At 36.1% G+C, this 24,970-nt stretch overlaps 1 protein-coding gene across 1 annotated transcript in view; it reads right to left on the reverse strand.

Moving 5' to 3' along the window:
• Positions 1-24,536, reverse strand: part of LOC116995871 (regulator of nonsense transcripts 2-like) — a 46,266-nt gene extending 21,730 nt beyond the window's left edge. The window contains 16 exon segments of the mRNA XM_033058948.2: positions 109-161; positions 164-383; positions 912-1,115; positions 1,648-1,688; positions 1,691-1,832; positions 6,632-6,748; positions 7,972-8,085; positions 9,162-9,270; positions 14,399-14,484; positions 14,798-14,847; positions 14,850-14,900; positions 15,297-15,446; positions 16,601-16,798; positions 17,770-17,930; positions 21,748-22,527; positions 24,175-24,536. Coding sequence (XP_032914839.1) covers positions 109-161; positions 164-383; positions 912-1,115; positions 1,648-1,688; positions 1,691-1,832; positions 6,632-6,748; positions 7,972-8,085; positions 9,162-9,270; positions 14,399-14,484; positions 14,798-14,847; positions 14,850-14,900; positions 15,297-15,446; positions 16,601-16,798; positions 17,770-17,930; positions 21,748-22,527; positions 24,175-24,536 — 2,838 coding nt within the window.
• Positions 24,537-24,970: the final 434 nt, after the last annotated feature.

The following is a 24,970-nucleotide window of genomic DNA, read 5'->3' on the forward strand; positions in this document are numbered from 1 at the left end:
AGACAAGATTTACAAATTGCAGTGCTAGAGAACAATGAGATGAATACATACCAGACTAACTACATTAGCTTGTTAAAGAACTTCAGATCTGCATAAAATTTAGAATACCTGAAAATATACAAGGAAGCAATCAAGTTTTCGCTTGCTGGATCCTCTGTCAAATACTGCCCACAGGTATCAGGATAGTACAGACGAAGTCTGATTCTGAAAAGGTGTTCTGGAGGGTCCAGTGGACTAGGACTGCCATCAGGGTTCACACCAAATGAGGTGAAGGAATACAGAGTTCTAAATATTACAGCTGACTCCACCATTCGATAATTGTAAAGCTCCCCCAAAAACTTGGCACTGCTGATCCGCCGTTGGTTGAACTTTGGTTGATTAACCTTTATCAAAAAAGAACAAGAAAATTCACTCTATCATGCAGACACAACAGAACTTGAAAAACCCCAAACCCAACGAATCTTTTACAAAAAAGTGCATAAAAAGTTGACAGAATGGTTATTTATGGCTACATACATTATAAAAAAATAAACATTAAATAGTTATGAAAGCTGATATTTAAGTTCCAATACATTTAGCATACACTCCATCTTAAATGTATGATGACTTTTCATCACCCAGAGAATTCTTGTAATTATAACAGCTCTTAAAATATTGACTCATCTCCAAGGTTACTTGAAGTTGTATAAAATTCTACAATGTCAAATAAATTCTATGGTCTTACTATGATAAAGGAGGTAAAACAATTGTCTTAAGTAATGTTGTTAGTTTGGTTTTGTTGGGGTTTTTCTTGGTACGTAATAAAAAAAAAAAAAAGACTCCAAGGATTCCTTTCCTTAAGCACAATTATTTGAGTTTTCCTTTCAAGGTAAGTAGATGAGCATAGCTTAGCAAGAACACTGTTTGTTTACCTCCATTCCTAGTCGAATATCCTCTAGCACTCCATCCACAACATGAATTCCGACATCTTCCTGGTAAAGGACCAACCCTGCTAAGAGGTTGGCTACACAGTGAATACTATTATATTTCACATTCCAGATGTTGATCATACAGCATATAACATAGTCCTTAACTTCTGCATCCTGCCAAGGCAGCTTGCGCATCTGTCTCAGGACCTAAACCAAATTTTAAGACAAGCTTCACATTTTAGCAGGTAAAATATCAAGATGCTCCCTGTCATCCCCCTCTCTTCTAGCTGGGATGAAATCCTGTTAGCACCTGCAAACACCCTAGTTCTCACTTCCAGGCATCCTCCAGACCTGCAGTAGCAATGGAAGACTTTATGTACATAACCCAACTGCTGTCCTTGAGCTACTGATCAAGCAGTCCAAGGCTGTTCCATAATTTCCTTGCTCTTACAGTCTGTATTTAACTGAAGGCTTTTGCCCTTATTCTCCCAACACAATGTACAGAACACCACATTCTCATCTCATCTCCCTTTGTTCAACATTTGATGCTGTTGAGAACACAACAGGTCCTCAACTGGCGTTTCAATAAAAGAAAATAAACTCTTTATTCATGAATACAAAAAATGATCCCTCTTCCTTGCAACTGACAAAACCACAGCCCTTCCCAAACCTTTTCCAAAGCTACTACTACCCCACTTTCAGTAAAAAAAACTACATTAAAGGTTTTGAAAGGATTTACCTTCTCTGTGGTGACCTTGGAGAGATCCTTGTAAAGAAGTTACGGATATATTCCTGCAAAGGAGGACGCTTTTTCTTCACAGTTTTTTCAGCTGGAGGGGGATTACAGTAGTAATAGGCATTTTCTACCATTGTAACATAGCGTGCATCAAGATGCATTGCTTGTTTTTTCCTCATCATTTGTTCCTGGAAACAAATGCAAACGACCAGTTAGAGATGCTGACATACCACATTTTCAAGTCAAAGGCTTTTAGAGTTACATTTGGGATACAGTAAATATGAAAGGTTGCAGAAAAGTAAGTTGAAACCTTGGGTAGAGAGAAAAAAAGACAAAGTACATATATATGGTTCTGTGTTTCTCTTTCCATGGTCATTTTTCTTTTGATCCCTGTTTTTATAATACTTCACCTGTGGTAAAAAAGGTTTTGGAGAAGTATTTAAGCTTTAACTCAAAATCTTAATGTTACTGTACAGATAAATGGTTCATAAGACTACCAGCAACTCTGTTTAAAACATTATTTAACTAGATTTTATTTAACTAGCTGAAATACTGATATCTTGGCACAAACACAGTGAATCATCATAAGACTGGCAATCTACTTTTACATCAGCATGTAACTCCACTGATTTTTTGATGACTTCACATGAACTTCCAAAGGTTTAGACAACAGAATTTTCCTTATTCCATGTCCATTACTGCTGTTTACCCAAGCAGAACTGACTGCAAGAAAAACAGTACCTACCATAAAGTAATGTTTCAGGAAAAATCAGACAAGTAAAACTCAGCACTAATTACTGTGCTTGATTTTCAGGATTGTCCTGATTTTCCTCACTTAATACAATCTTTTCTCCCTACTTCTTTTATACATGTAAGTTAGGGTTATTTTGTGGGGTTTAAAATTTTCTTTTATCTAAAAATTCTGTACAAGAACAAAAATAGCAGTTCTAAGCTGCTGATTTTACAGTTGAGGATGAGCTTAATTCCATTATTAAATACTTACAAGTATGCATCTGTGTAATTATATGGATATAGGTGTAATCCTGTAAGTGATCCTATATATTCTAAATCACTTGTAGTGGGTCACCAGGAAACTGGACCTGTTGAAACTTCATTATCTGCTGGAGGTTGGCAAAATGATAAACATGTAACTTCTGTTTCATACCTACACACAAATGTCAGTATATCCATTCATGCAGCCCAGTCAACTAACCAAGAGTTTAAACTTCTTTGATTCTTGGTGAGAAAGAACTATTTTTCATGCTGAAGTCCTTTCCACTAAACCTGAATAATTTAGAATTTCTTTTACAAGGCAGACATTTCCATTCAGTGAAATGTCAATGTACTCAACAGCTCCTGAACCCTGAGTTTCAGCTGCTAATTCAATGAGGAAGGGTAGCTTTGTGTAACATAGTAACCCAACAAATAATTCAAGTTTCCTCCTGGATTTTAGTCATCACCAGGAAGGTCTCCATCTGACACCAACCCTAAGGCATTTCATTCTTAACCTTTTCCACACACAAATGCTCTTTCCTTTGGTTCCTTGTGAGACTGTTCCTTTCCAAATGGGAAATTTCTCTCAGTAGCAGCACACTTTCCTACAGGCACCTAACAGACACACAGCACTTAACAACTGACTACATAAATGGTTTATGTGGGGGAAAAAATAGATTAGAGAATTCCCAAACTTTACCATGTCATACATGTTAATGTTACCTTTGAAAATTTTTTACCTTTTCTAGATAGATCCAGAGAAAATACAACTTTGCTGCCTTAAAGGGATTTATCATGCTATACTATAAACTGAAAAATAAAGTGGGTCAAAATGAAGCAGAACAGAGAAAATGGCTGAAGGACTTGCAAATAAAACTTTAAAACCCTAAATCTATGCAATTTGTGTATTTTCCTGTTACAAAAAGTTTTATATTATACTCTAAATAACAGTTCATGATTAAAATGTTTCTTCCCAGAAGAGACAATATGCACTACCTGAACTCTCAACATCACTGTAATGTAATGGGTTTCAAGCAGCCCTGAGTGTGTGTTCTAACTGTAAGTGGATTGCATTAGTCTTAATCTCTACTTATTAAAAATCTTCAGTATTTCAAGAAACTGTTCCAATTCTTTTTCAGCTAAGGCATCAGATGGATAGGCAGGAAAGATAATCATAACACTACATTGTTTGTAGTAGCAAAAACCTTGACACAATTCAGAAGAAAAAAGCAAGACCTGCAGTCCGAAATGCTTTAAGCTCATCAGCTACTTTGGGTGCACGTTTTACCAGGCTAAAATGAAGAACTACAAAGGTAAAGCATTACATCTGAAGATCAGTTTATGTTTTTAAAACAGACCACAAGCATTAAAGTACCATGTTAAAATATTAAAACTGTTTGGGTTTTCTTGGTGAGTAGTAAAATCTCTCTGCATGTAGCATATATTGCAGAAGCATTTCAAAAGAAAATCTCGTACTATTAGGAAAAAAAAAAGAAGCAACTAATCAAAACCTAAGCATCATAAGAATTCCAATTTTAGAAAGTTTCAGCATGACTGACATTTAAACATCAGATTATAGCAAGATACTGAAACCTGTTCAGTTCCTCCTTCCCTTTAACATCTGCACTCCTGTGCCCTGCTACTCATTCCAACAGCTCAAATGGAAATTTTTAATTTCCTGGAAGCACATTATTGTTGTAGTGAATTAACACAGTTCTGCATGAACTGCATTTACTTTGTCACAGCCTCTGCCTCACAAACAACATCTCCCAGTTTCAATACACCAGTAAAAGCAGTCACATCAAGAAGGAAGCCACCGTGTAGTTTAATTCTGTATATTTATCAACACAAGTGATCTGGCCCTAAGGCTTAAGGCAATTGTCTAAGTTAAATGATTAAAAATGCATCAGGAAGCTTTTAATACCAGAATTTCAAATATTCTTTCAGCAAGACCACAACAGTATAATACAAGAATTTGACATTTTAACTTGATTATGTTACAGGAACATAGATCAAGATGAAGCTGATCTTCCTTTCAAAACTCCAATTCAAATAATCCAATTCAAATAATTCATTTATCAACTGATCAATCCTAAAGTCAATCTAGTTTTACATTAGTGTTTTAAATTACATAAAGGACATTGAATTGAAAGATTTGCCAAGAAGACCATTACTAGAAATAAACATTGTCCTAATAAAAGAAGAATCTCTAAATAATTTGCAAAACATGAAGTAGTTCCACAAAACCAGGATATGATCACAAAATGTTTCTCTAGAGTAAGTTCCTTAATGCCACTAAATTTGCAATGTCCTTATAGAACACTTCTCAATAAATAATTTTTCCTTAATTACTTTTAAAAATCCATTCTTAACTATGACTTTCTTCCACACCAGAACAAAGTAACATTGTCTCTAATAGTAGTAGCACACAGCCTGCTTGGAATCTTATTACAAAATACATCCTCAGCAGTAAAGACTAAAACCAATAATTATTTAGAGGATCAACAGGCCTTAATTCTACCCATGAGAGTAGATCAGCTTTACAATTGCTTACATTTTTACCACAAGATTGTGATCAGCTTGCTTTGGGAGAAATCTTTTCCACAGTTCACAGTAACTTGTGCCATAAGACCATGATCCAATTTGTATAAAACTATTTAAGTCAAAATTAATCTCAGTAGGTTTTTTAGGGGAATGTTAGAAGATACAGCTATTAAGATGGATGTAGATTATAAATCTATTTAGCCTATTTTACATCTTAATAAATAGATATTCCAAACTTATTTGCCATCTTCCACCTCTCCTGGTTCCTCAGTGCATAGAAAAGACTACTTATCCAAAACCTTGTGTGGCTTTAAGCCTCAGTAATTCACACAGTGTTTGTGGTTTGTCTTGCACTTCACAGTTAAGCCACGTTTAGCATTCATTCAGCAGATTCCAGCAATCCAGCTAACAGTCAGCATTTTTGTAGTGCATAACACTAAAAGTAGTCAGTTACAAAAACCAGCTCTGGTATAAGTATTTAATTTTTCCTGATCTCTAAAATTTTTACTAACTATCAAAAAGTGATAGTAACGAGTAAAATGTCTTTTCAAGATAATGGAAAGGGCTTTTCAAGGGAAAAATATTTGATTATGGAAAGGAATATATTTCACAATACAACCAATCAGCTGTCAACCCTTTAGAAAATTGAGATTCAAACCTTTCAGGATACAAAGTACACTGCTACAAAAAGCAAGAGCCAAAGAATTGGCAGTTAATTTGACTGTCTCTTTCCTCTCATGACTGTACCACCTCAACAGATGTTCTGACATTCAAAGAGGTTCAGAAAAAAACAGTATTTTGTGGAAAAGAAATTAGTCAACAATATACCCAAATATGTAACTGCACCTCCATTAACTAGAGCATGAGAAGAGAGAGACTACTGGTTTAGTGAATCTATCTTTGAAGGTCTTCTTCAATCATGCCTGACTGTCTCTTTAGGATTGCCTCCCAAGTCAGTTCTTGTTATTTTTTATCAGTTCTTGTTATTTTTAAGTCTTTGACAGTACTTCTTCAGACTTACATATCCCAATTCTAATCTTAATTCCCAATCTGTATTTCTAAAACTGCTTCATAAACTTTTTTTCACATTTAGAATTCCAATCATTATACAGGGCATAGAAACCACCTCTTGCACAAATGTCTTCACTCCCAACTGAAATCATGCCTGGTTCCATTCACTGCTATTTTTCCTCTCAAACACTATTTCAGCCATGTTCAGTACAGCTACAATATTCTTTCAATCTAATCCTCTGGGTTTGCCCTGTAGCTGAATTACTGGTAGTTCAAAAGTAATTGCTTTTTAACTTCAGAAATTGAATTCTCTTTTTTACATTTTCTTTCAAGTCATGAAGAGATTGTTCAGCAACTGGAGTTTATAAAATAGTTTCAAAAGGAGTAATTGGTTTAAGTCAGGACACACAACCTCCCCGTAAGACAAGTTTTCTCTTACCAAAAGAACATTGGTTCTTAAGTGAGATTCTGGAGATCTGAAGAGGAATCTTCCACAGGTTTCCAGCAAGGTACATGCCATTTCAATATGGTGATGAGAGAAGTCTGACAGAAGCATCTGGTATGTATTTATAGAAAAGCACACCTTGTTAAACATCATTTTCAGCTGCAGAAAGCATTAAGTTATATCTACCAGACTGGACATCATGCTGGTGTTCTAAAATCTTTATGGAATAAATGCAAATGGACTTCACTGATCAGATGTCAGGATGGCAAGGCCCTGGCACAGGTTGCCCAAAGAAGTGGATGCCCATCCCTGGAAGTGTTCAAGGCCAGGTGGATGGAGCTCTGAGCAACCAGGTCTAGGAGAAGGAAGGTGTCCCTGTCCAAGACAGGGGGTTGGAACCAGATGATCTTAAAGCCTCATCCAACCCAAAACATTCTATGAATATTCCAAAGATTAATCTCATTTTAAAATTCTTCTAAGAACAGTCTACAGACCCTAAATTTAGGCTTGAAGAACAGGATGTTTAGAAAGACCAGCCTAAAAACCCCACCCAAACCACCCAATAATACTGCACAAAGGCACAGTAACCTCAGAGCACACCTAACTACATCAAGTTAAGCAATAACTATAATTAATACAGTTTTACATTTTACAGCATTTTATAGACAGGAGAGGTGAAATTATGAGGATTATGATTTCTTTAGGAATCAGCTTGATATCTAACAAGTCAATTAACAGAAACCACTATAGAAAGTGAGGTTAAGCTGTGAGTCTCAAGCACCTTTTATTAAGACACTTTTATTTTTTAAACCTATTTTTGATTTGGGATTGATATCAAGGTTTGAATGTTTATCAGCATGCAAAGTGAGATGATGTGCCTAGAAATTAATGCTTTCCAGAAATGTTTTGTCCTCAATAAACCAAAGCACCTGCCAAAATGGCATAAAAGCCTCTCCTTGCATCACTGAAATGCTTTTCCCTCCAGTCCTTCTCCCTTACTGTTATTTTCCACAAAAACACTAATTGAAATCAATGTATGGAAGTTTTGCAATGTACAGCAGATTAATAAGCAGCAATACTGCCATACTGACAAAGAAAATGATCAGCAGTTTGGTTATGTCCAAACGTAGAAGTTTATTTTAAAAGGTAGAAGAGGTAAAACATTCTAACTTCTATAGCAGCTGTAAAAGTCTCCTCATACACAGCAGCCACAGACACCAGGTTTCAAACATCCCATGTAATGAATTCAGGTAACATCAGCAGCAGGAAGTGAAGGGGAATAGGATGGGGATGCAGTATCAGCATACAAAGGAGACAGGACTATCAACACCAACCTTTAAACAGTGGAGAGTGTCGTTCTTGGAGTACATCTTAAACTTGGTAAGCTCACCAATAAACCTCACAGTTTTATTCTTTGTTTCAATGTTGATCTGGTCCTTTTTTCTTACCTAAAAAACAACCAAAATTGATTGTAGGCCCTCAAAAATACCACTTCTTCTAAATTACTTTGATCTGAACATGTATAAAATACTTAGGAATTCAGCTTTGGTATTGGTTTGCTTTCTCCAGCTCCACCTTTACCTCTCACTGGGTTTCCTAAAACTCTCCTATGACCTTGTTTCTTCAGATTTTCAATTCTTTTCCCAATCTCCCACCCCAAAACAATAATTCCTCTACATACCTAGAGCCAAAGATCTTCCTCCTTTACCACAATGAAGTAGTGATAAATTATTCAGATTCTATATTTTCAGAATCAGTAAGAAGTCTCTGTGTGAATAGGGTCACTTGCAGACTTTTAAAATTGCTGGCATTTAGCATAAATTTAGGAACAAAACACAAATATATGTCTAAACATAATCTGCTAAATAGAAAATTGTATTTCCCCAACAGAAAGAGGTTTTTCTGAGAAAGTTAACATAGTTGAGATTTAAGTAAGTCTGAGCAATTTCTACATTTTTAATGTCAATATCAGAAAAAAAAGAAATTGAAATCTGTGCCACAAAATCAGAAAATGGTGAAGGAATTATCACTGTGCACCATAACAAGTTTGATTACAACACTTGAAAGTGAAACAACACTGAAAAATACATTTCTGTGGAAAATTTTGATAGAAGAAAATTCTAAAATCTAATTTGAAGTAAATACTATATGATAATAATGATCACTACAATAGTAGCCTTGTAGTGGGAAATGTCTCATTTTAAAAGCAAATTATTAATTTATAGAAAACCCTTAAAACAGATGGAGCAGAATTTCTAATTTTTGTAACTTCTGTTGTAACTGTTGTATAGTTCATTTATAAAAATATGTAAGCATATATGGAAAGTTGCAAAAGCAAAACTTCTCTTTTACAAGGACTTTAAAAGTTACAAAAATTTCTTCTTTTTTTTCTAGAACTGCTGAACTGACAGAAAAATATTCACTGAAGTAGTAGCTACACAACACAATATTTTTTTACCACAAGGGACGACTTATGAGATTGGTTAACCTGGTTTTAGTAAAAAACTAATTCACCAAAACATACATGGAATCTGAAATCTGCTCTCAGCATGGAACAGAGATCCTCTGCTACATCAGACATACAGGGATGCAATGTGGCAACCAGTCTTGCATAAAATGGTAGCAAATCCAATCTGCAAACAAAGGAGAGGATAAAATAGACAATTTATAGACAAAAATGTATTTATGTGTACAAATATGGGTACCATTTTACTTGTGAAAAGAGTCAGTGCACTGACAGAACTACATACATGCAATTTTTTTGGCCACTTCAGAATGCAGTATCATTTAAAAATAATACAAAAAGTAACCACCATATCCTGTTGGATATTTCAGCATTTACTATGGTAGAAGTTAAAAAGAAAAATAACTTGAATACCATCAACTACAGAATTTGACCTTCAATAAATTACCAAACAGAAAGAAAATTCAGATCCATCTCAACATGCAAAAAGGGTTCTTACAGACAAGGTCATGGGTTATGGCAAGGTATTACAATTTTTTTTGAAAAGCAGTAGACATAGCCAGGAAGGTAGAGAATATCTTTACTTGTAAGGTGGGAATTCTGAATGAATGTAGTAGTTATTTAACAAAGCAAAGCTGAGCAGATGTAATGTGGCCACCCTTTTGCCAAAAACTCTGCCAGCACTCCCACAAATGCTAATATGTCCAAGTTTTCTACAGAATTTCCTTATTTCCTTCTCTCTTGCCTTAATTACATGCCTTCACACCCATTTCCTTTGCACATTTATGCAAACCAGCTGTGTATATATCAGTTTTAAATGCAGAGAAACTAACTGCACTCTGAGGCCTCATAATATCATTTAACAAGCTGAAGGAAGTATTTTCAGTTTATTTTCAGAATGTTGAGTTAATGCAGTAAACAGATGAACTCTAGAACAAGCCAAAGTAAGTGGAGAGGAACATCCTAAATTTGCATGCTTCTAGTGAGAAATTGCCTGTAAGGAAAAATGCATCTTGAGTTTACACTTTATGAAGGATTAAGGTTTTCCCTGTTCAGGAAATAAAAAGAAAAATACCCTGACAAAAAAAAATCCAACAGCACAGCTGATACACAGAGCATGTCCTGGCACAAAGCATCAAGACCAAAACCCCAAACAAAGCCATCACAACTGCCTCCTTTCTCCTTTCTGCTTCTGTGTCACTGGAGCCCATTTCCAAGACATTTAATACCCACTTAGAGATAAAAAAAACAATTATGTCTTTAAATTGTGGGTTAGAAGCAGCAGAATATACTCCCCTCAAAAAGCATAACCAGGCAGACTCCTGGTGAAACATTGTGGTTACCTCAGTTACCTATTTAACAGTTTTTATCTCTTTTGTTAATCAATAACTGGAGCAGTATTTACATTTTTCAAGCTGGTTGGAACACACCACAGCAAATTACTACCATGTTATTAAGCATTTAGCCATTAACTTTGAGAGAAGTGAAAGTCTCACTACTTCACACTCACCCACAAAAGCTAAACTAAGAGAGGACTGTGGCTGAACTAGAGGGTGCATTTAGCTGAGGGGATTTCTATTCGGCAATTCTTTTAAGACAAATACCAGAAAGTTTTATTCTGGTGTCAACAAGTACCTGCCTGCTGAGAGCTAATAATTTCATCTCTGTAAACTGAGTATACCTGGGGGAAAATTAAAGTCTTAGAGCACATTGTTGTTATTCCCTTGCAGGATACAAAAGGTTTCTTCATGGGGAAGCATTCTAAGACTGGGTATTTCTAAATAGGTGAAATATAATAAGGAAAAGCCTTGGGTTAATTATGTTGAAACTGGCAATCAGAGATTGAGTTAGTTCCCTCTCAGGGGAGACAAAAATTCATGTTCAGCAGTGGAGACATTCCAGTATCAGTGGCACCATCTACTGGTACATGTACTGTTTTCTTCTCTCAAAAATAATTTCCTTCTCTTGAGAAGGGGGAATAACTTAGCTAAACCCCCACAAACCCCACAGTATTGTTTATCTTCCTACTGTTCTGATTATGAAGCAAGATCTGGCATCAGGGATGAGTGAGTTGCTCTCTGAAGTCCATGTTAAGCATGCTGAGTAGCAAAAAGCACCATTTCTGACCACTGTCATCTAGACCACATACCATGGACTGAAATCTAGCCTGTGGATCTCAGGCTCACATGAGCTACATGTCAGTAAAACAGCTAAGAGCACATCTTTTTTCCTACCTTTCCAAATGTGAGTTTATTAAAAAAAGCCCAAACAAACAAAACCCATCATAAACTAACTTACAGAAAAACTTTTCTCAAAGTCCTAATTGCAATCTCTCTAAAATAGATGCATTCAAAATTTTATGCCCAGGAAGAGCAAAGAGGGCATTTTGTACATTTCTTAATTTCTGTGATTCTACAAGACAGTTAAAGAATGAAGCAATGGAGCCAGAACTTCTGCCTCACAAGCATAATCATAATGGATAAAAGCAGTGCATTCAGAGACCTGAACAGGTACTAAGTGCCACCCACACTGCTCAGTGGGAAGAGAAGGATGATGTGGAATTGGAATGTTACCAGGGAAGCACTTTTGGCTTTTATTTCTTTGCAAGGACACAAAACTCCTTGATCTCAAGCACATCCCTCAATTTTACCCTCAGCTGAAACAGGCCACTGAAACACCAATGAGTCAAGTTCAACTGAACAAAAAGGACCTTGGTACAGAGAAGGCTCAGGATGAAAAGATGACAGTAAATACACTGGAGGCTTGTAGCTTTTGAGCTAAAATGTGCACTACTATTTAACACTTAAGAAGCAGCTAACTTCTGAATTAAGAACATCCAATAATAACACTAAAAACCTCCACATGAACAACTGCAGGTAAACTTGCAACTTCACAGATCACCATAGATGGGAACATCAAAAAATATCATAAGCCACAACAGCCCCTATATACTGCTTAACATTTATCTAGAATTGTTTGGAATTTAAAGCCTAAGAAAAGATTTCAAACTTCTCATATTGAAGTAAAAGAAAATAATGTATAGAATTGCAGTATTCTGGTAAACCTAAATCATTCTGCATACAGGAAGCTAATTCAGTTAAACAGCAAAAACCACACAAAAGTCCTAAAGTTGCGAGCAGTATGGGTTAAATCACAGTCTGCAGTTCTGGATGAAAAGGCTAATATTTAGCTTTAAATCAATCCTCCAATGCAAATGTGAAAGCCACTTGTATACTGGCATTGAAAAATCTTTTTAAAAGGCCTTCTGTTCTGTTGGGTTGGAGCTTCAAATCACAGCTGAAAATGTAAATGTGATCCATTCATCAGTATTCAACAGAGCAGGGCAAAGATGTATTCTAACACTGATTTACAGTTAGTTGAGGAAGAAATGGCCTCTTTTGTCAAATTAAGTTTTCTGTCCTGAAGAATCCTGATTTGTCCCAATCTATCCAACCCTAGTGGTAGCAAGAAAGCTCCCTGGCAACACCACATAATGACTTTGATTTCACAGTGTCTGTTTCACACCTCTAACAAAAAACCAGTTTTACACTTTTTTGATGAAACTCTTGTGCCTGCACATTTCCCAAAAGTGATCTCAGAAGAAGAAAGCGAGCTTATTCTGTCCTTGAAATACCTCATTATGGTTGGAAATAAAGCAGCAAAACTAAAACAACATTAACTGATACGCTTGGAAACTAAATGCTTTTGGAAAACATACTGCTTTATCTCCATCCTTAAGGACACCACTCCTCTGAAACGTGCACAAAAAAACCTTCCTCAAAAACATTAGCATAACAGTATCACAGGAATATTGCAAAAATTCCTGGTTTAGTAAAAACAAGCATGGAACAACAATAATGGAAGGTAAAACCATATCATTATGGCTCAGTGAAGTGATACACAGAAAAAAAATCATTGTTAATGGACAGTGCACAAAGCCTTGAAGCAGTGTGTTACAGAATATGCAGAATTTTCTACATCAGAAAGGATTATGATGTTGATTTGAAGACACACAGCAGAACTGCTCTTTTACTAACCACAGCAATAGAGTTTACTTAAATATTGGGATAGGTTGCCCTTTCAAATTGCCTGCATCTATGGGTAGCTGTCTGCATCTATCTTCAGCTGGTATTTACATTCCAATTGCTTGTTCAGAACAAGCAGCTCAGGCAACATCCTGTTTCTTCAGCTGAGTAGCCCAGAGATGGGGTCACCAAGGCAGGCACATAAACACAACTGAACTTAAGTTCTTAAAATAATCAAGGTGGTTTGAGTTCTTATAAGTCAAGAATGTCCAAAAACAGACAGCAGGAAAAGGAATTAAAAAGAATTGTACATCAAATGTTAATATTTCTTTATATTAGGAGTCCTTCATATTTATAATCAAAGACCAACAGTGAGATCAGCTGAGCCATTCACTTCAGTGTTAATTCCAACTACTGGAGACCAGAACCATCACAAAAGTAGCAGCTCCTGGAGGATATCCCACCACCTATCCTGCTCTGTTGAGGTCTGTGAGAAAAGTTAATATTTAAAAATTACTATTAATTTTAATACAAATCTTTAGGGCAATGGAATTACCACTGGGAAGATGACAAATCAATGGCAATGAGGAAACTGTGTATGCTCTAGGAATTTCTTAACTCTGTTCACAGTACAGCCTGATCACAGACACATTTTTTAACAGTGCCATGTATCAGGAATTTAACTTCTGCTTTCATGCCATCTGTGAAATCACACTGCTGAATTTACAAGCCTTATCATGCTACTCCTATTTGAAAGTACCTCCTTTCACTGTGCACATCTACAAGTTCCTCCACATCACTGTCATCTAGCACAACTTAGCATACTATGCAAAGAGAATAAAAGATTTTCAAAGAGTTAATCAATTTCAGTAATTTGGAACCTACAGCAGCAGGAAACAATACAGGGCAGTGGTTCAAACATCACTGTATGGTCACAGACCAGCCAAAAAGCCACTTCCATTTTACAACTACAGAAAGTTCTCTATTATGGCAGAGCTGAAGAAAAAAGTCTAAGTGTCCCTGCTGATTTACATTGCTGTAGATGCTCTAAGCTGTGAAAAAGAAATTCTTCTCACATTGTGTTTTGATGAAGTTCATGATTACCAGCAGGCTGGATCATTGATTATAAATATTTCTTTGGTGCTTCAGCATAAGCCACTCCAAAAGTGCACTTCAGGAATAAACAAAAGGAATATACACTGCTTTTAAAACATACAGACACATCATAAATTAAATCATAAATGGGTGGATCCAGCTTGGTTCTGTTCTTACCTTTGTCTAGGAACTATGAAAAGTGCTCGTACCAGTTTTTTTCTGTTGGCTTTTGTATTCATATTCATGCAAAAATCCATTGCTGCCTGTAAAGAGGAAAGTTAATGCAATACTTCACTTAAATGCAGTGGGTTTTCAAGAAAGCAATAGAGAATGGTGTTTAAACATGGCATTTACAGAGCTATTCCTACTACATGCAACTGCTTTAAAACAACCATAAAGAAAAATCTTCAGTTTTGGCTGAACTGGCATAGAAAACATGTCCACTGAGAGGAATACAGAATGATTAAAAATTAGTTCAGCTACTGTCAGACTCCAAAGCTTGAAATCTTTATTTCTATCTATCTGATCTAGCATTATGGCTTTTAAGAGTGCAAAAAGTTGAAACTATGACCATACCTTGTCTATGAGGTCTCTGTTGACACAATTTGGAAGCTGCTGAAGAAAGCATCTACTATGAGTTTTAAATGAGATCCAGTACTGGCTTCTTCATCCTCTTGTTCTAACAGAGGGAAATAAACAAGCAGTAGACATTTTAAGCTAGGAAATACAATAATTTACAAACACATTTCCCAAGCAGTGCATTTGTAATGCTTAGTTGTTAAGTATTCATTACTCTTTGTAGTCACTTTTCAGGCAACTGCCTTTACATCTTCTTACTTTTAAAAGCTGTGTGAAGGAATTGGTAACTTTCACTACATAAACACCTTTAAAATAATTTTCACTTGTATCTGAATGACTTGCCACAAAAACATTGATCACTATCATAAAAGTTTCTAGCTACTAGTTTCATAAAGAAATAAATTGTCCTGAATGCACTCTACAAATCCACAAACTAAAACAAGTTAAAAAAAAAAAATCAGGAAGGAAAAGAATTCTTAAAATTAATTCTTTTTACCTTGCTCATCAAGAAGCTTCTTGGTAAGATCTTCTGCCTCATCTCCACAGTCCAACTCCAGTGCATCATCATTAATATCCAGGTTCTCCAGTTCCAATTCCAGATCCTCATTCCCAGCTGCTTCCTTATTATCTTTGGCATCTTTTGAATCTATTTACAAGTTATATAGAAATACCAAATAAATACTAATAAATTGTTAAATATACACAGTCATTATTAGAATACAGAAAGATTAATGCTGCTAAACCCACATCTCTTTAGTGTCTAAAAAGAAAATCTTCTACACAGATGTAGGAAAAAAAAAGGAAAAAGCAGAACAGGAGGAAGGTGTTGATGAAATAACATGCTATATAAAAAGTCAAATAAAGATTATTAGTTTCCTTGAACAAAATACCTGAATCTGATAAGATGCAGAAAAGAATAGTTAATATTTTTCTTGGACCACAAAACTGGTCCAACACCGAGCATTCTTCCAAGAGATTATGCTTAATTTAAAAAAAATAAATTTCAAGGCAGATAATCTAATTAAAATTCTATAATTTTTCAAAGTCAAGTGTGACAACTTCCAAACAGTGCAGACATCATATGGAAATATAGACTCACAAATAACATGGTTACAATCACAGACAAAATTAGTCTGGAATGCACTTTGGTGATATCCCCAGTTCAACCTCCTGTTCAAAGTGGATGAACACTATCCACACCAGATTTCTCAGGTATTTTTATCGTTGTTTTAAAATAGTAAGACAGAGATTCCAGTCTCCCTGGGCAAGCTGCTGCTACACCTAAAGATCCTTCCAGGGAAACGTCAGAATTCTCCAAACATGCATCTTCTGTTACACTTTGAGGCAGGGATGACAACTTTTTATCCCATTCTACCTGGTTGTGAACTGAGAGATGTGTCAGAAGTGAGGAACCACCCAGGTCTTCTAATCTAGTGAAATTTTATGCCTAAAAAGTCACCATTAATAATTTAATAAGAAAGTAACAGTGGAAAAAACCCCACTAAAATCTGCAAAAAAAAGGAAAACTCTTCTCATTTCTCACAGAAAAGTATTTACTCACACCAGTTAAGTTCCAATTTCTTGAAACTTACAATTCTAACCATATAAAAATGCATTTACTTCTCTCTTTCCTTAATAACCAGATATAATCCCTACCCCACCTAGTTTATTCCCTAAAAATTCATCCAAACTGGTGTACTGTCCTAATTACCACAAATTATTTCATTAAAGGCTCATTACTTTCATCAAGTTTGTTTATCTGTTGGACAAGAGATGTTGAAGAAAATCTAAGCATCCTACCTCTTGATTCATCTTTGCTGGAATCCTTGCTCTGGGAATATTTTTCATTATCTTTAAACAAAATTGCTGGCACAAAAGCCTTCAAGTCAATGAGATTCTCATAGAAGTTTCTGGCATCTTCATCTTCCCAGATACCCCCCTCCAGGTCATATTCTCCAGGCTTTCCTGGTGTGAAAATATCAATACCAGGTCCATGTTCTGCAAAAACAGTGAAACCATAAGAAAGTTATTTACACAAATTTACAATCTTCTATGAGGAGGCACATTAGAGATTAACTTTTAGGAAAGTATTAAACTATTTATTGCTCCCTCTGTTTTAACCTAAATATTTCAACACATACTTGAAAGTGTTTTTAACAATTCAATCTTAGTATTAAACATCAAGAAATTATCTTAAAATCATAAATTTCATTTTGATTGAAAATACAGACAGAATCAGAGGAAGTCAAATCAAGAAAAACTATGCAGCACATTATGTGGTATTAGAAATTATAACACACTTTAATAACATTAGCACTAAAAGTAATTACACTTTGGGTATAATGAACTGTACCCCACTGAGTTTTAAGAATTAAGTTTAAAAAGAAGAATTTAGTATTTAGAAGCATTCAAGAAATACAAATTTTTAAAGTTCAAGATAATTAAAGGCAAAAGATACTCATGGTTTCAACAACATCTCAAAGTTTAGATTTAGAGGCATTGAAAGCTGCACCTCTGCTCAGGAGGCCAGACAGTCACACCTAGTGACTTACCTGGCTCAACAATATGTTCCTGCCCATAACATCATGACCCAAAATACACTTCAAATGCATTTTTTAACAGTACCAGCTTTTAAAATACTAAAAATTGCATAGTATTAAAGGAAAGGATCAGGTTAAAAACATTTTTAATTTTCCATTTATTATTCTATCCCCAGAAACAAATCTATAGAGATATTATTTACATTTCCATAACTACATGGAATATACAATAGTTATGGTTACATATTAGACATAATTACTTTAATTAAAAAAAAAAAGTACTATTCATTAGCTGCTATCCTTCAGGGGGAAAGGCTGAATGAAATGAAATCAGCAGAAAGAACACACTGACAAAGGGTTTGGTTAGTTTTTCCACCACATCCAACCCAAGTCCAGGGTTCTGTTGACCTGCTTTAGAATCTGGCTTACCCTCTGGCGTTGGTTTCTCCTGGGGGAGGTCAGGCATGTTCTCATCCAAAAGATCAGCCAGAGACTGAGAATTTGCCAATAGCTTCTGATAGGACATTGCAAATTCCTCATATTGCTTGTGTCGGTCTTCACTTAGCTCTCCCTTGGAGTGGAGAATGCGCCTACAAAAACCAAACTTGCAGTAAGACCACCTTTTCCCTTAAAATGTTTCTGAGCTATGCTGAACCATTAGAAATTTCTCTCAGCAAAGCTAACTTGCCCTCTTTGAGGGAACTGTAACAATTCTAGTTTAGATCACAATAGCAAACATTTAAGTGACACTATTCTTTTTCCAAACCACACTGAAGTTCCAACTTCAATCCCACTGAGGGCAGTACAGTCACAGAAGCTCCAGCTTCCATGTCCAAAGAGAAAGGTCCACTTACTCTCTGCCACAATTAGGCTGTAATAGTCCTAAAAAGACTTACAGAGTAAAATAAAATGTTCAACTTTATCAACAAACTGGATAAAAGTTGCTTTGCACCTGTAACAATTCATTGCCATATTGTTTAAATGATTACATGAGCTATTATCAACAGGAGAGTCAAAAAATTTGCAAGCAGCCCACTGATTTTCCAACAAACCAAGATATTTCAAGGCTATCAGTCCAAATCATGAGCAGTTACATTTGTTTCTTCAGTTGCTCTTTATTTCCTTTTACAAAAATATTCATATTTGTTTCAAATAATAATTTTTAAAATTTAAATTTGTTGTCAAAAGTATTGCATTTGAAGGACCCTAATCACTGCTTACAAGTGCTGGAACCACTGATCAGACAACCTGTACTGAAATGAAAGCATCAGAAGTCTGAAAAAAGGTGCAAATGCCACAATTCCCAAAGCAGGCTGTATCATTACATTATCATCTGTAGGATTCCATTACCATTAGGCTTTTATTATGCAATTGGCAAACAGCCACAGTCTTGCCAAAAGACACAAGCATTCTGTGGTATAAGAATTCTGAAATAGCTAAGGCAATGTAAATTGAGGGATGTCAGTCTTCTTGTTCCAGGTTAATTGTAAAACAAAAGTAATTGCACACTCACAGGGTGAGCAACAAAATCCCTTATCCCTGCCCAGAACCAGAAGTGGACACAAGTGTCTGGCTAGAGAGCAAGAAGTATTAATGCTGGCAAAACTTCTATTTCTCTGACAAAACACACTTATTTATCATGTATTGCCTGCTCCTGCAAAGTACAGCAAAGAAAAATTACCAAATTAAATAACCACTGCCTATTTGTGAAGTGCAGTAGATCAGTTTGGATTCAGGAAACACATTAAGTGACAATTCATAGTTTTTCCATGGAGACAGCTGTCCACTGCATTTATACTTTCAGTTTGATAAACATGAGCATTGAAGCTCTGTGCTATTATTAAAAAACAAAAAAAGCGAAGTGCTGTAACAATAGTACAATACTTTCAGTTTTCAATTTCAGTTCCAAGAAGACAAGTGCTAGCAAATTCAAAGAATCTAAAGCAAATGAAGCAAACTTCAAAAAGCAGAGTTCACCTCTGAATACAATTACAAGTACAGCACACAGTACTTGTCTTACTTTATGTCTCTTCAAAGCACAAGGCAAGTTCAGCACATCTTTTTTTAGACAAAAGAAGCTTCTTCCATAGCTAACACTTATTTTTGAAAACTCTCCAGAAATTGTGAATCAAGGTGTTCCCTTCCAACAACACCACCTGGCAAGTTCTGTTGTGCCCTCAGCTGTGTAACCAAATGACCACCAGGTTCGGTGTTAAAGTCTATAGAAAAGTCAAAGCATAACTCAAGGTACTTTTTCCTAAATATCCATTTAACCAGCAATGCTTGAGTCTGTTTTAATTTTACCTAAATGATTCCACAGGTGACACAGCACTAAAGCCTTGTTAATTTAGCATAGTAATTTTCAATTAATTCAACCGAACTCTACAGCTTAAATTATTTCACTGTCATTCTCCTGACAGAGATAAATTGATGAGTTATTTACCTGACAAAATATAATAACCTAAACATGTGATGCAGTTGATGAACAAAAGGAAACAGTTCACTCTATTCACTTCATTGATTATGGAATACACTATAAATAAAAACTGCAGCAAAATTGATCTGATTTTTAATACAGAGAACTCCTTTAACCAGTAAGATTACTGTTTTTAAAAAAAAAAAATCAAAACCAACCCAATCAAACAAAAACACCCCAAAAAACTGCCACCCACAAAAAAAAAAAAAATCAAAAGCAAGTAAGGAATCAACTGCACAATCATTTTTCCAAAATCCACAGTTTAGGACGATTTCTATAATACTCATAGATCTCTTACACAGCAAATTTCTGTCTTGCCGTCCTCATGCCTTGCACTTCCAAAGCAATCAAATGCTACAAATCTGTTCTAGATGTTGTAAACAAAATCTGGTAGGAAAGTTTTTTGATGTCTTACTTAACAAAACCTATTCCTTAACAAAGCTTCTGTTAAGGAGTTCAAGTAAACACCTCAAAGTCCACAGACAGAAATAACGGAGTTCTCTTAATCCAGTGATAAATTATAGCTCTTCCCTTTCCTTCCCCTTAACAAAGCTTTGCACCCAAGTTCACAGGGATAATTCACATGACAAGGTGCTCAAAGAGGTGCCTCATCTGCCCTACTCAAAGCAGGCTCAGTGATGAGGTCAGACCAGGCTGCTCAGGCCCTGTCCAGTCATTTTTATCCAGCTGTAAAAATATTAAAGTATATAATAAATATTAAAGTATAATTCTCTGTCACAGATCGTTTACATTCTTTCTTCTTCTTGGTTTCTTAACATATTTTATACCTCTCATGAACTTTTTTCACTCCATTTCCTATCATACAGGCTTTGTAACACCCACTCATTGAAATACCAGCTAGAACCAATGTGCCCAGAACCAATGACAATTGTGAAAGTATAAAGGTTCATGTTCATTCACTTTGAAAAAATTACACCTAAGTCAGTAATGCACTTTGAACTAGTAAGGTACTTGTAGAAATAACAGTACCTCAAAAGTCAGTTTATGATCCTGTGAAATTCAACACTTGGCTGAGACCAGATAGGACTGCAGCACAAAACTCATCAGCACAATGAGTTCTTGCTTAGGAAACATAAAAATTTAATGCATTCCAAGCATACATTTGGTTCTGGATGGATGTCCAGCCTTTCAGCCAAAATATGTGTTTATACACAGTATCATGCTCGTTTCTATCTGACTGGAATGCTTCCAGAAGAAATTAAGCATGACAATTTTAAGAATAGCATTTGGGTTTAGGCTGGCTCCAATAATGAGAATTCAGGATGCTTTAAAGCCAACAAGTATTAAACAATGTGAACATGGCAGAAATAAAATTATTCAGATCTCAAGGTCTGCATATTCATACCCTGCAACATTAGTACTACATATAAATATTCAGAAGGACTTTCCTCAAATTGTCTATGCTCTCCAACATTTTAATACATTTATTTAATATATATTTGCCACCTTGGAATGTAACAGATACCTTCTTAATTTAACCTATGTTTTCCTTCATCCTGGTACACTAAAAAAAGTAAACAAGCCAAAGCAATTGTGGCATATGCTTCGTTAGATACGATAGTGTGGGTGGAAAAGGGAGAAATCAGATTGTGCCAACTGGAAAAGGACAGTACCAGCTGGGAAAGCAGCATTGCTCTCATGCTGATAAAGGAAACAGCACCAAACAGAGTGAAGAGAATTACAGCTAAAGGTCAACCTCCTTTTCCTTTAAAAGATATTCAAAGAGTTTGTTTTGTCTCTACTTTTTAAGTATTCAGAACAAATTTAGATTTTTTTTAGAAACACTGCAGAACACACTTATTTTCTACACACTGCTAACAGACTTTGTTTATAAATACTGCAAAAAATCTAGGCATTTCATAAAGAAACTAATTTTTATTCATAAGTAGAAAGCAACTTTCAATTGTCACCTGTTTTGTCTTTCAATATTTTGTAGCTCCCTGTGGTCCCTTTTCAGGTGTTTGGTCAAAGATGTAAAGTATTCCTTCAACAAATTCTGGAAGGGCTGTTGTTTCTCTGGGCTAATTATCTCACTAGGAGGAAAGCTCAAGTTAAACTTCTCTGCCACAGTTTTTACTTTCCTTGGTACCAAACCAGCAATGTCATCTCCACAGTGCCGACAAAAGCTGATAACCACAGAAACATGAGTGTGGGACTCTCGATCAGCGTTAATAATATTTTTAAGCTGCTCATAGATTAAAGACAAACCTTCCTTGTCAGTGAAAATCCCAACTATTGTCAATTCTGCAATGAAACGCAGATCAGTTCTTAACTTGGTAATGTTGGGAGTCTTCTCTTCTTTCCTTGCTTCAAAATGTTTCTTCCAAGCCTGAAGCAATGAAGGAGCAAAATCAGCGTATCGCTGGTGAAAGAGGGAACACAAGTGCACAGCGCAGTTCACATCCGATATTTTCAGTTTGGCCTCCACAATGGAAGCTACTGCTTCTGCAATGTATTTGCTTAAATTCAGGCTATTAAAGTCATGGGACAAGGAGTCCCTTTGTTGCTCTGTAATGGTTTTTAGCTTCTTAACAAAAGCTGTGTTCTTCTTCAGACTGGAGTCCAGTCTGCTGAAGAAGTTTTCCTCTGGACGGCTCTCCGGTGCGTTCTGGTTTTTGCTGCGGAGTTCTTTTCTTGCCTGATGGCGTTCCCAAGCCTCCTGATGGAGCTGATGTGCTTCCTCTTTCTCCCTGCATGACACAAAAATTAGTCATTTTTGTTATGGAGCCTTAATCTCAGAGTAGCAGTTCAAAGGAAAAAGGTCACAGTTGGAAAATCTTCAGGAGTTCTAACACCTTACTCTCTTCTTAAATATCTACCAAGTTAATCCTAGAAAGCTAAAGCAACTGCTTCAGAAACTCTGTTTAAGTTTTGTGTTGCAAAGGCAAGTACTACTTGTTACAAAACAAAATTTCTCAAATATTTGTTGGGATTAATATGCTGAACATATTAATCCGAACAGACTTTGAAAATATAAACACAAAACTCCACTTACTACAGATAGAGATGAAAGTCTGACAGAGGAAGAGGAAACAGCCTTTCAACAGGTTACTGCATTACACTTTAAGGAAAACCTTTTATTGCCAGACTACTGAAATTACACAGAAAATTTGGAATAGGTGAAATACATCTGTCCCAGATAGAATTTGGCTATGACATTGCCTCAATCTTAAAAGTGAAATATTTCAGACCTCAGAATGGCCAGAATCTCAGCTTTACTGGTCTAAAGATCCATCTTCAACACTGTACTACCGTTGGATAGCATACTAAGAAATGTGGTCTTGGTAATATCACATATTAAACTGCCAGTTTCTATTCTGAGTTTGCCATCCAGGTATCTATTTTTGAAATATTTAATCAGTCTGTGACTGATTAAAGAAATGACAGTCCATTTCTCACGTCAGATTTACTCCTGTTATGTACAGTCTGTAGATCTGTTAAGTCTATATTCCCAATTTTTGGACAATAACACTTCATCTTAAATGCATTTGTGCTTCTTTATTGTTCTGGTTTGGCTGGAACAGAGTTAATTTTCTTCAGAGTTTCCCTGTATGGGGCTGTGTTTTGGATTTGTGCTGGAATCAGTGCTGATAACACAGGTGTTTTTCACTATTGCTGGGCAGGGCTTACACACAGTCAAGGCCTTTTCTGCTCCTCACCCCATCATGGAAGAGTCAGGGGTTGCACAAGGAACTGGGAAGAAACACAGCCAGGACAGGTGATCCCAACTGACCCAAGGGAATATCCCAGTTCATATGACATCATGGTCAACATGTAAATCTGAGAAAAAGGAAGGGGAGGCATGATAGGAGTGATAATGTTTGTCTTTCCAAGTCACTGCTACATTTGACAGAGCCCTGCTGTCCTGGGGATTGCTGGGGAAGTGGGGAATGAATTCCTTGTTTTGGTTTGCTTCCCTGCACAGCTTCTACTTTACCCAATGAACTGTCTTTATGTCAACTCATGAGATTTCTCACTTTTATTCTTCTGATTCTCCTCCCCATCCTTTTGAGGGGAGGGAGTGGCTGTGTGGGGCTGATGCCAGCTGGGGTTAAATGATAACATTTACTCAAGCATAATTGTGGTCTCCATGGTCATCACATGCTGAACACTATCAAACCCCCATAACAGAGACCAAAGTAACAGAAGATTACAAGTGAAAACTCAAAACCTCTTAGAAGTCATAAAACACAGACAGCCACATAAAATGTGACTGCTAACACTACATGCAGCTTCTTAAAAGTAGCTCCAGCACTTCATCTTTTGTAACTCTGACCACATTCCTGATAACGGAACTGCAGCATTTGGCGCAATTAAACCTTTAAAAGATAACTTACTTCAGTTGAGCAGCTTCTTCTTCTTGTTTCTTTTTCTCTTCCTCCTCTTGTTTCTTTTTCTCCTCTTCTTCAAGTTTCTTTTTTTCTTCTTCTTCTTTCTTCTTTTGCTCCTCTTCTGCCTTTACTTTATCCTCCTCTTTTTTCTTCCGCTCCTTGTCTTCCTTCTTTCTTTTATCCTCTTCCATTTTTTTCTTTTTATCTTCAGGAACCTTTAAAGTCTCTCTCTTCATGCCAACCTTCACATCATCTTTTGGCTTCTCCCTGCTGCTCACCGGTCGCCTTTCACTAAATTCTTTTTCTTTGTTATTTAACTGAGATTCTTTTTCTTCCATATTTGCTGACTTCTTGCGCTCAGCTGGCATTGTGTACCCAGGCAAACCTGCAGAACCACAGGAAAACAATTACTTTTAAATTGCTGTTGATATTTCAGTCATTTTTTACAGCCCACCCATACTCCCTTAACTCACAAACGTGTGACTCATCAGAATAAAGGTTATGTTTTCTTGAACTAAAGAATAGACCTGACAGGTAAAAATGAATCCTTTTGTAAGCATGTTGTTCTGCAAAGCTGTCTTCAGCACGAACTGTGAAATAAAAGCATTGTGAAGTTTCTACAACACAAGGAATTTAAGATCTTGAACATAAACAAGTCCATCTGAAAGAAAATAATTCAAGACTGATGAAAACAAAGCAGCCTCAACTTACAAATAAGTACATGCTTGATACATCTGCACCTCACTGACCTTTCCACACATCTCCCAAGAATATTCCCCCTTCCACTACCACTACTTAGGCT

This window comes from Catharus ustulatus, chromosome 4, assembly GCF_009819885.2.
Source record: "Catharus ustulatus isolate bCatUst1 chromosome 4, bCatUst1.pri.v2, whole genome shotgun sequence".
In the NCBI taxonomy this organism is placed as follows: Eukaryota; Metazoa; Chordata; class Aves; order Passeriformes; family Turdidae; genus Catharus; species Catharus ustulatus.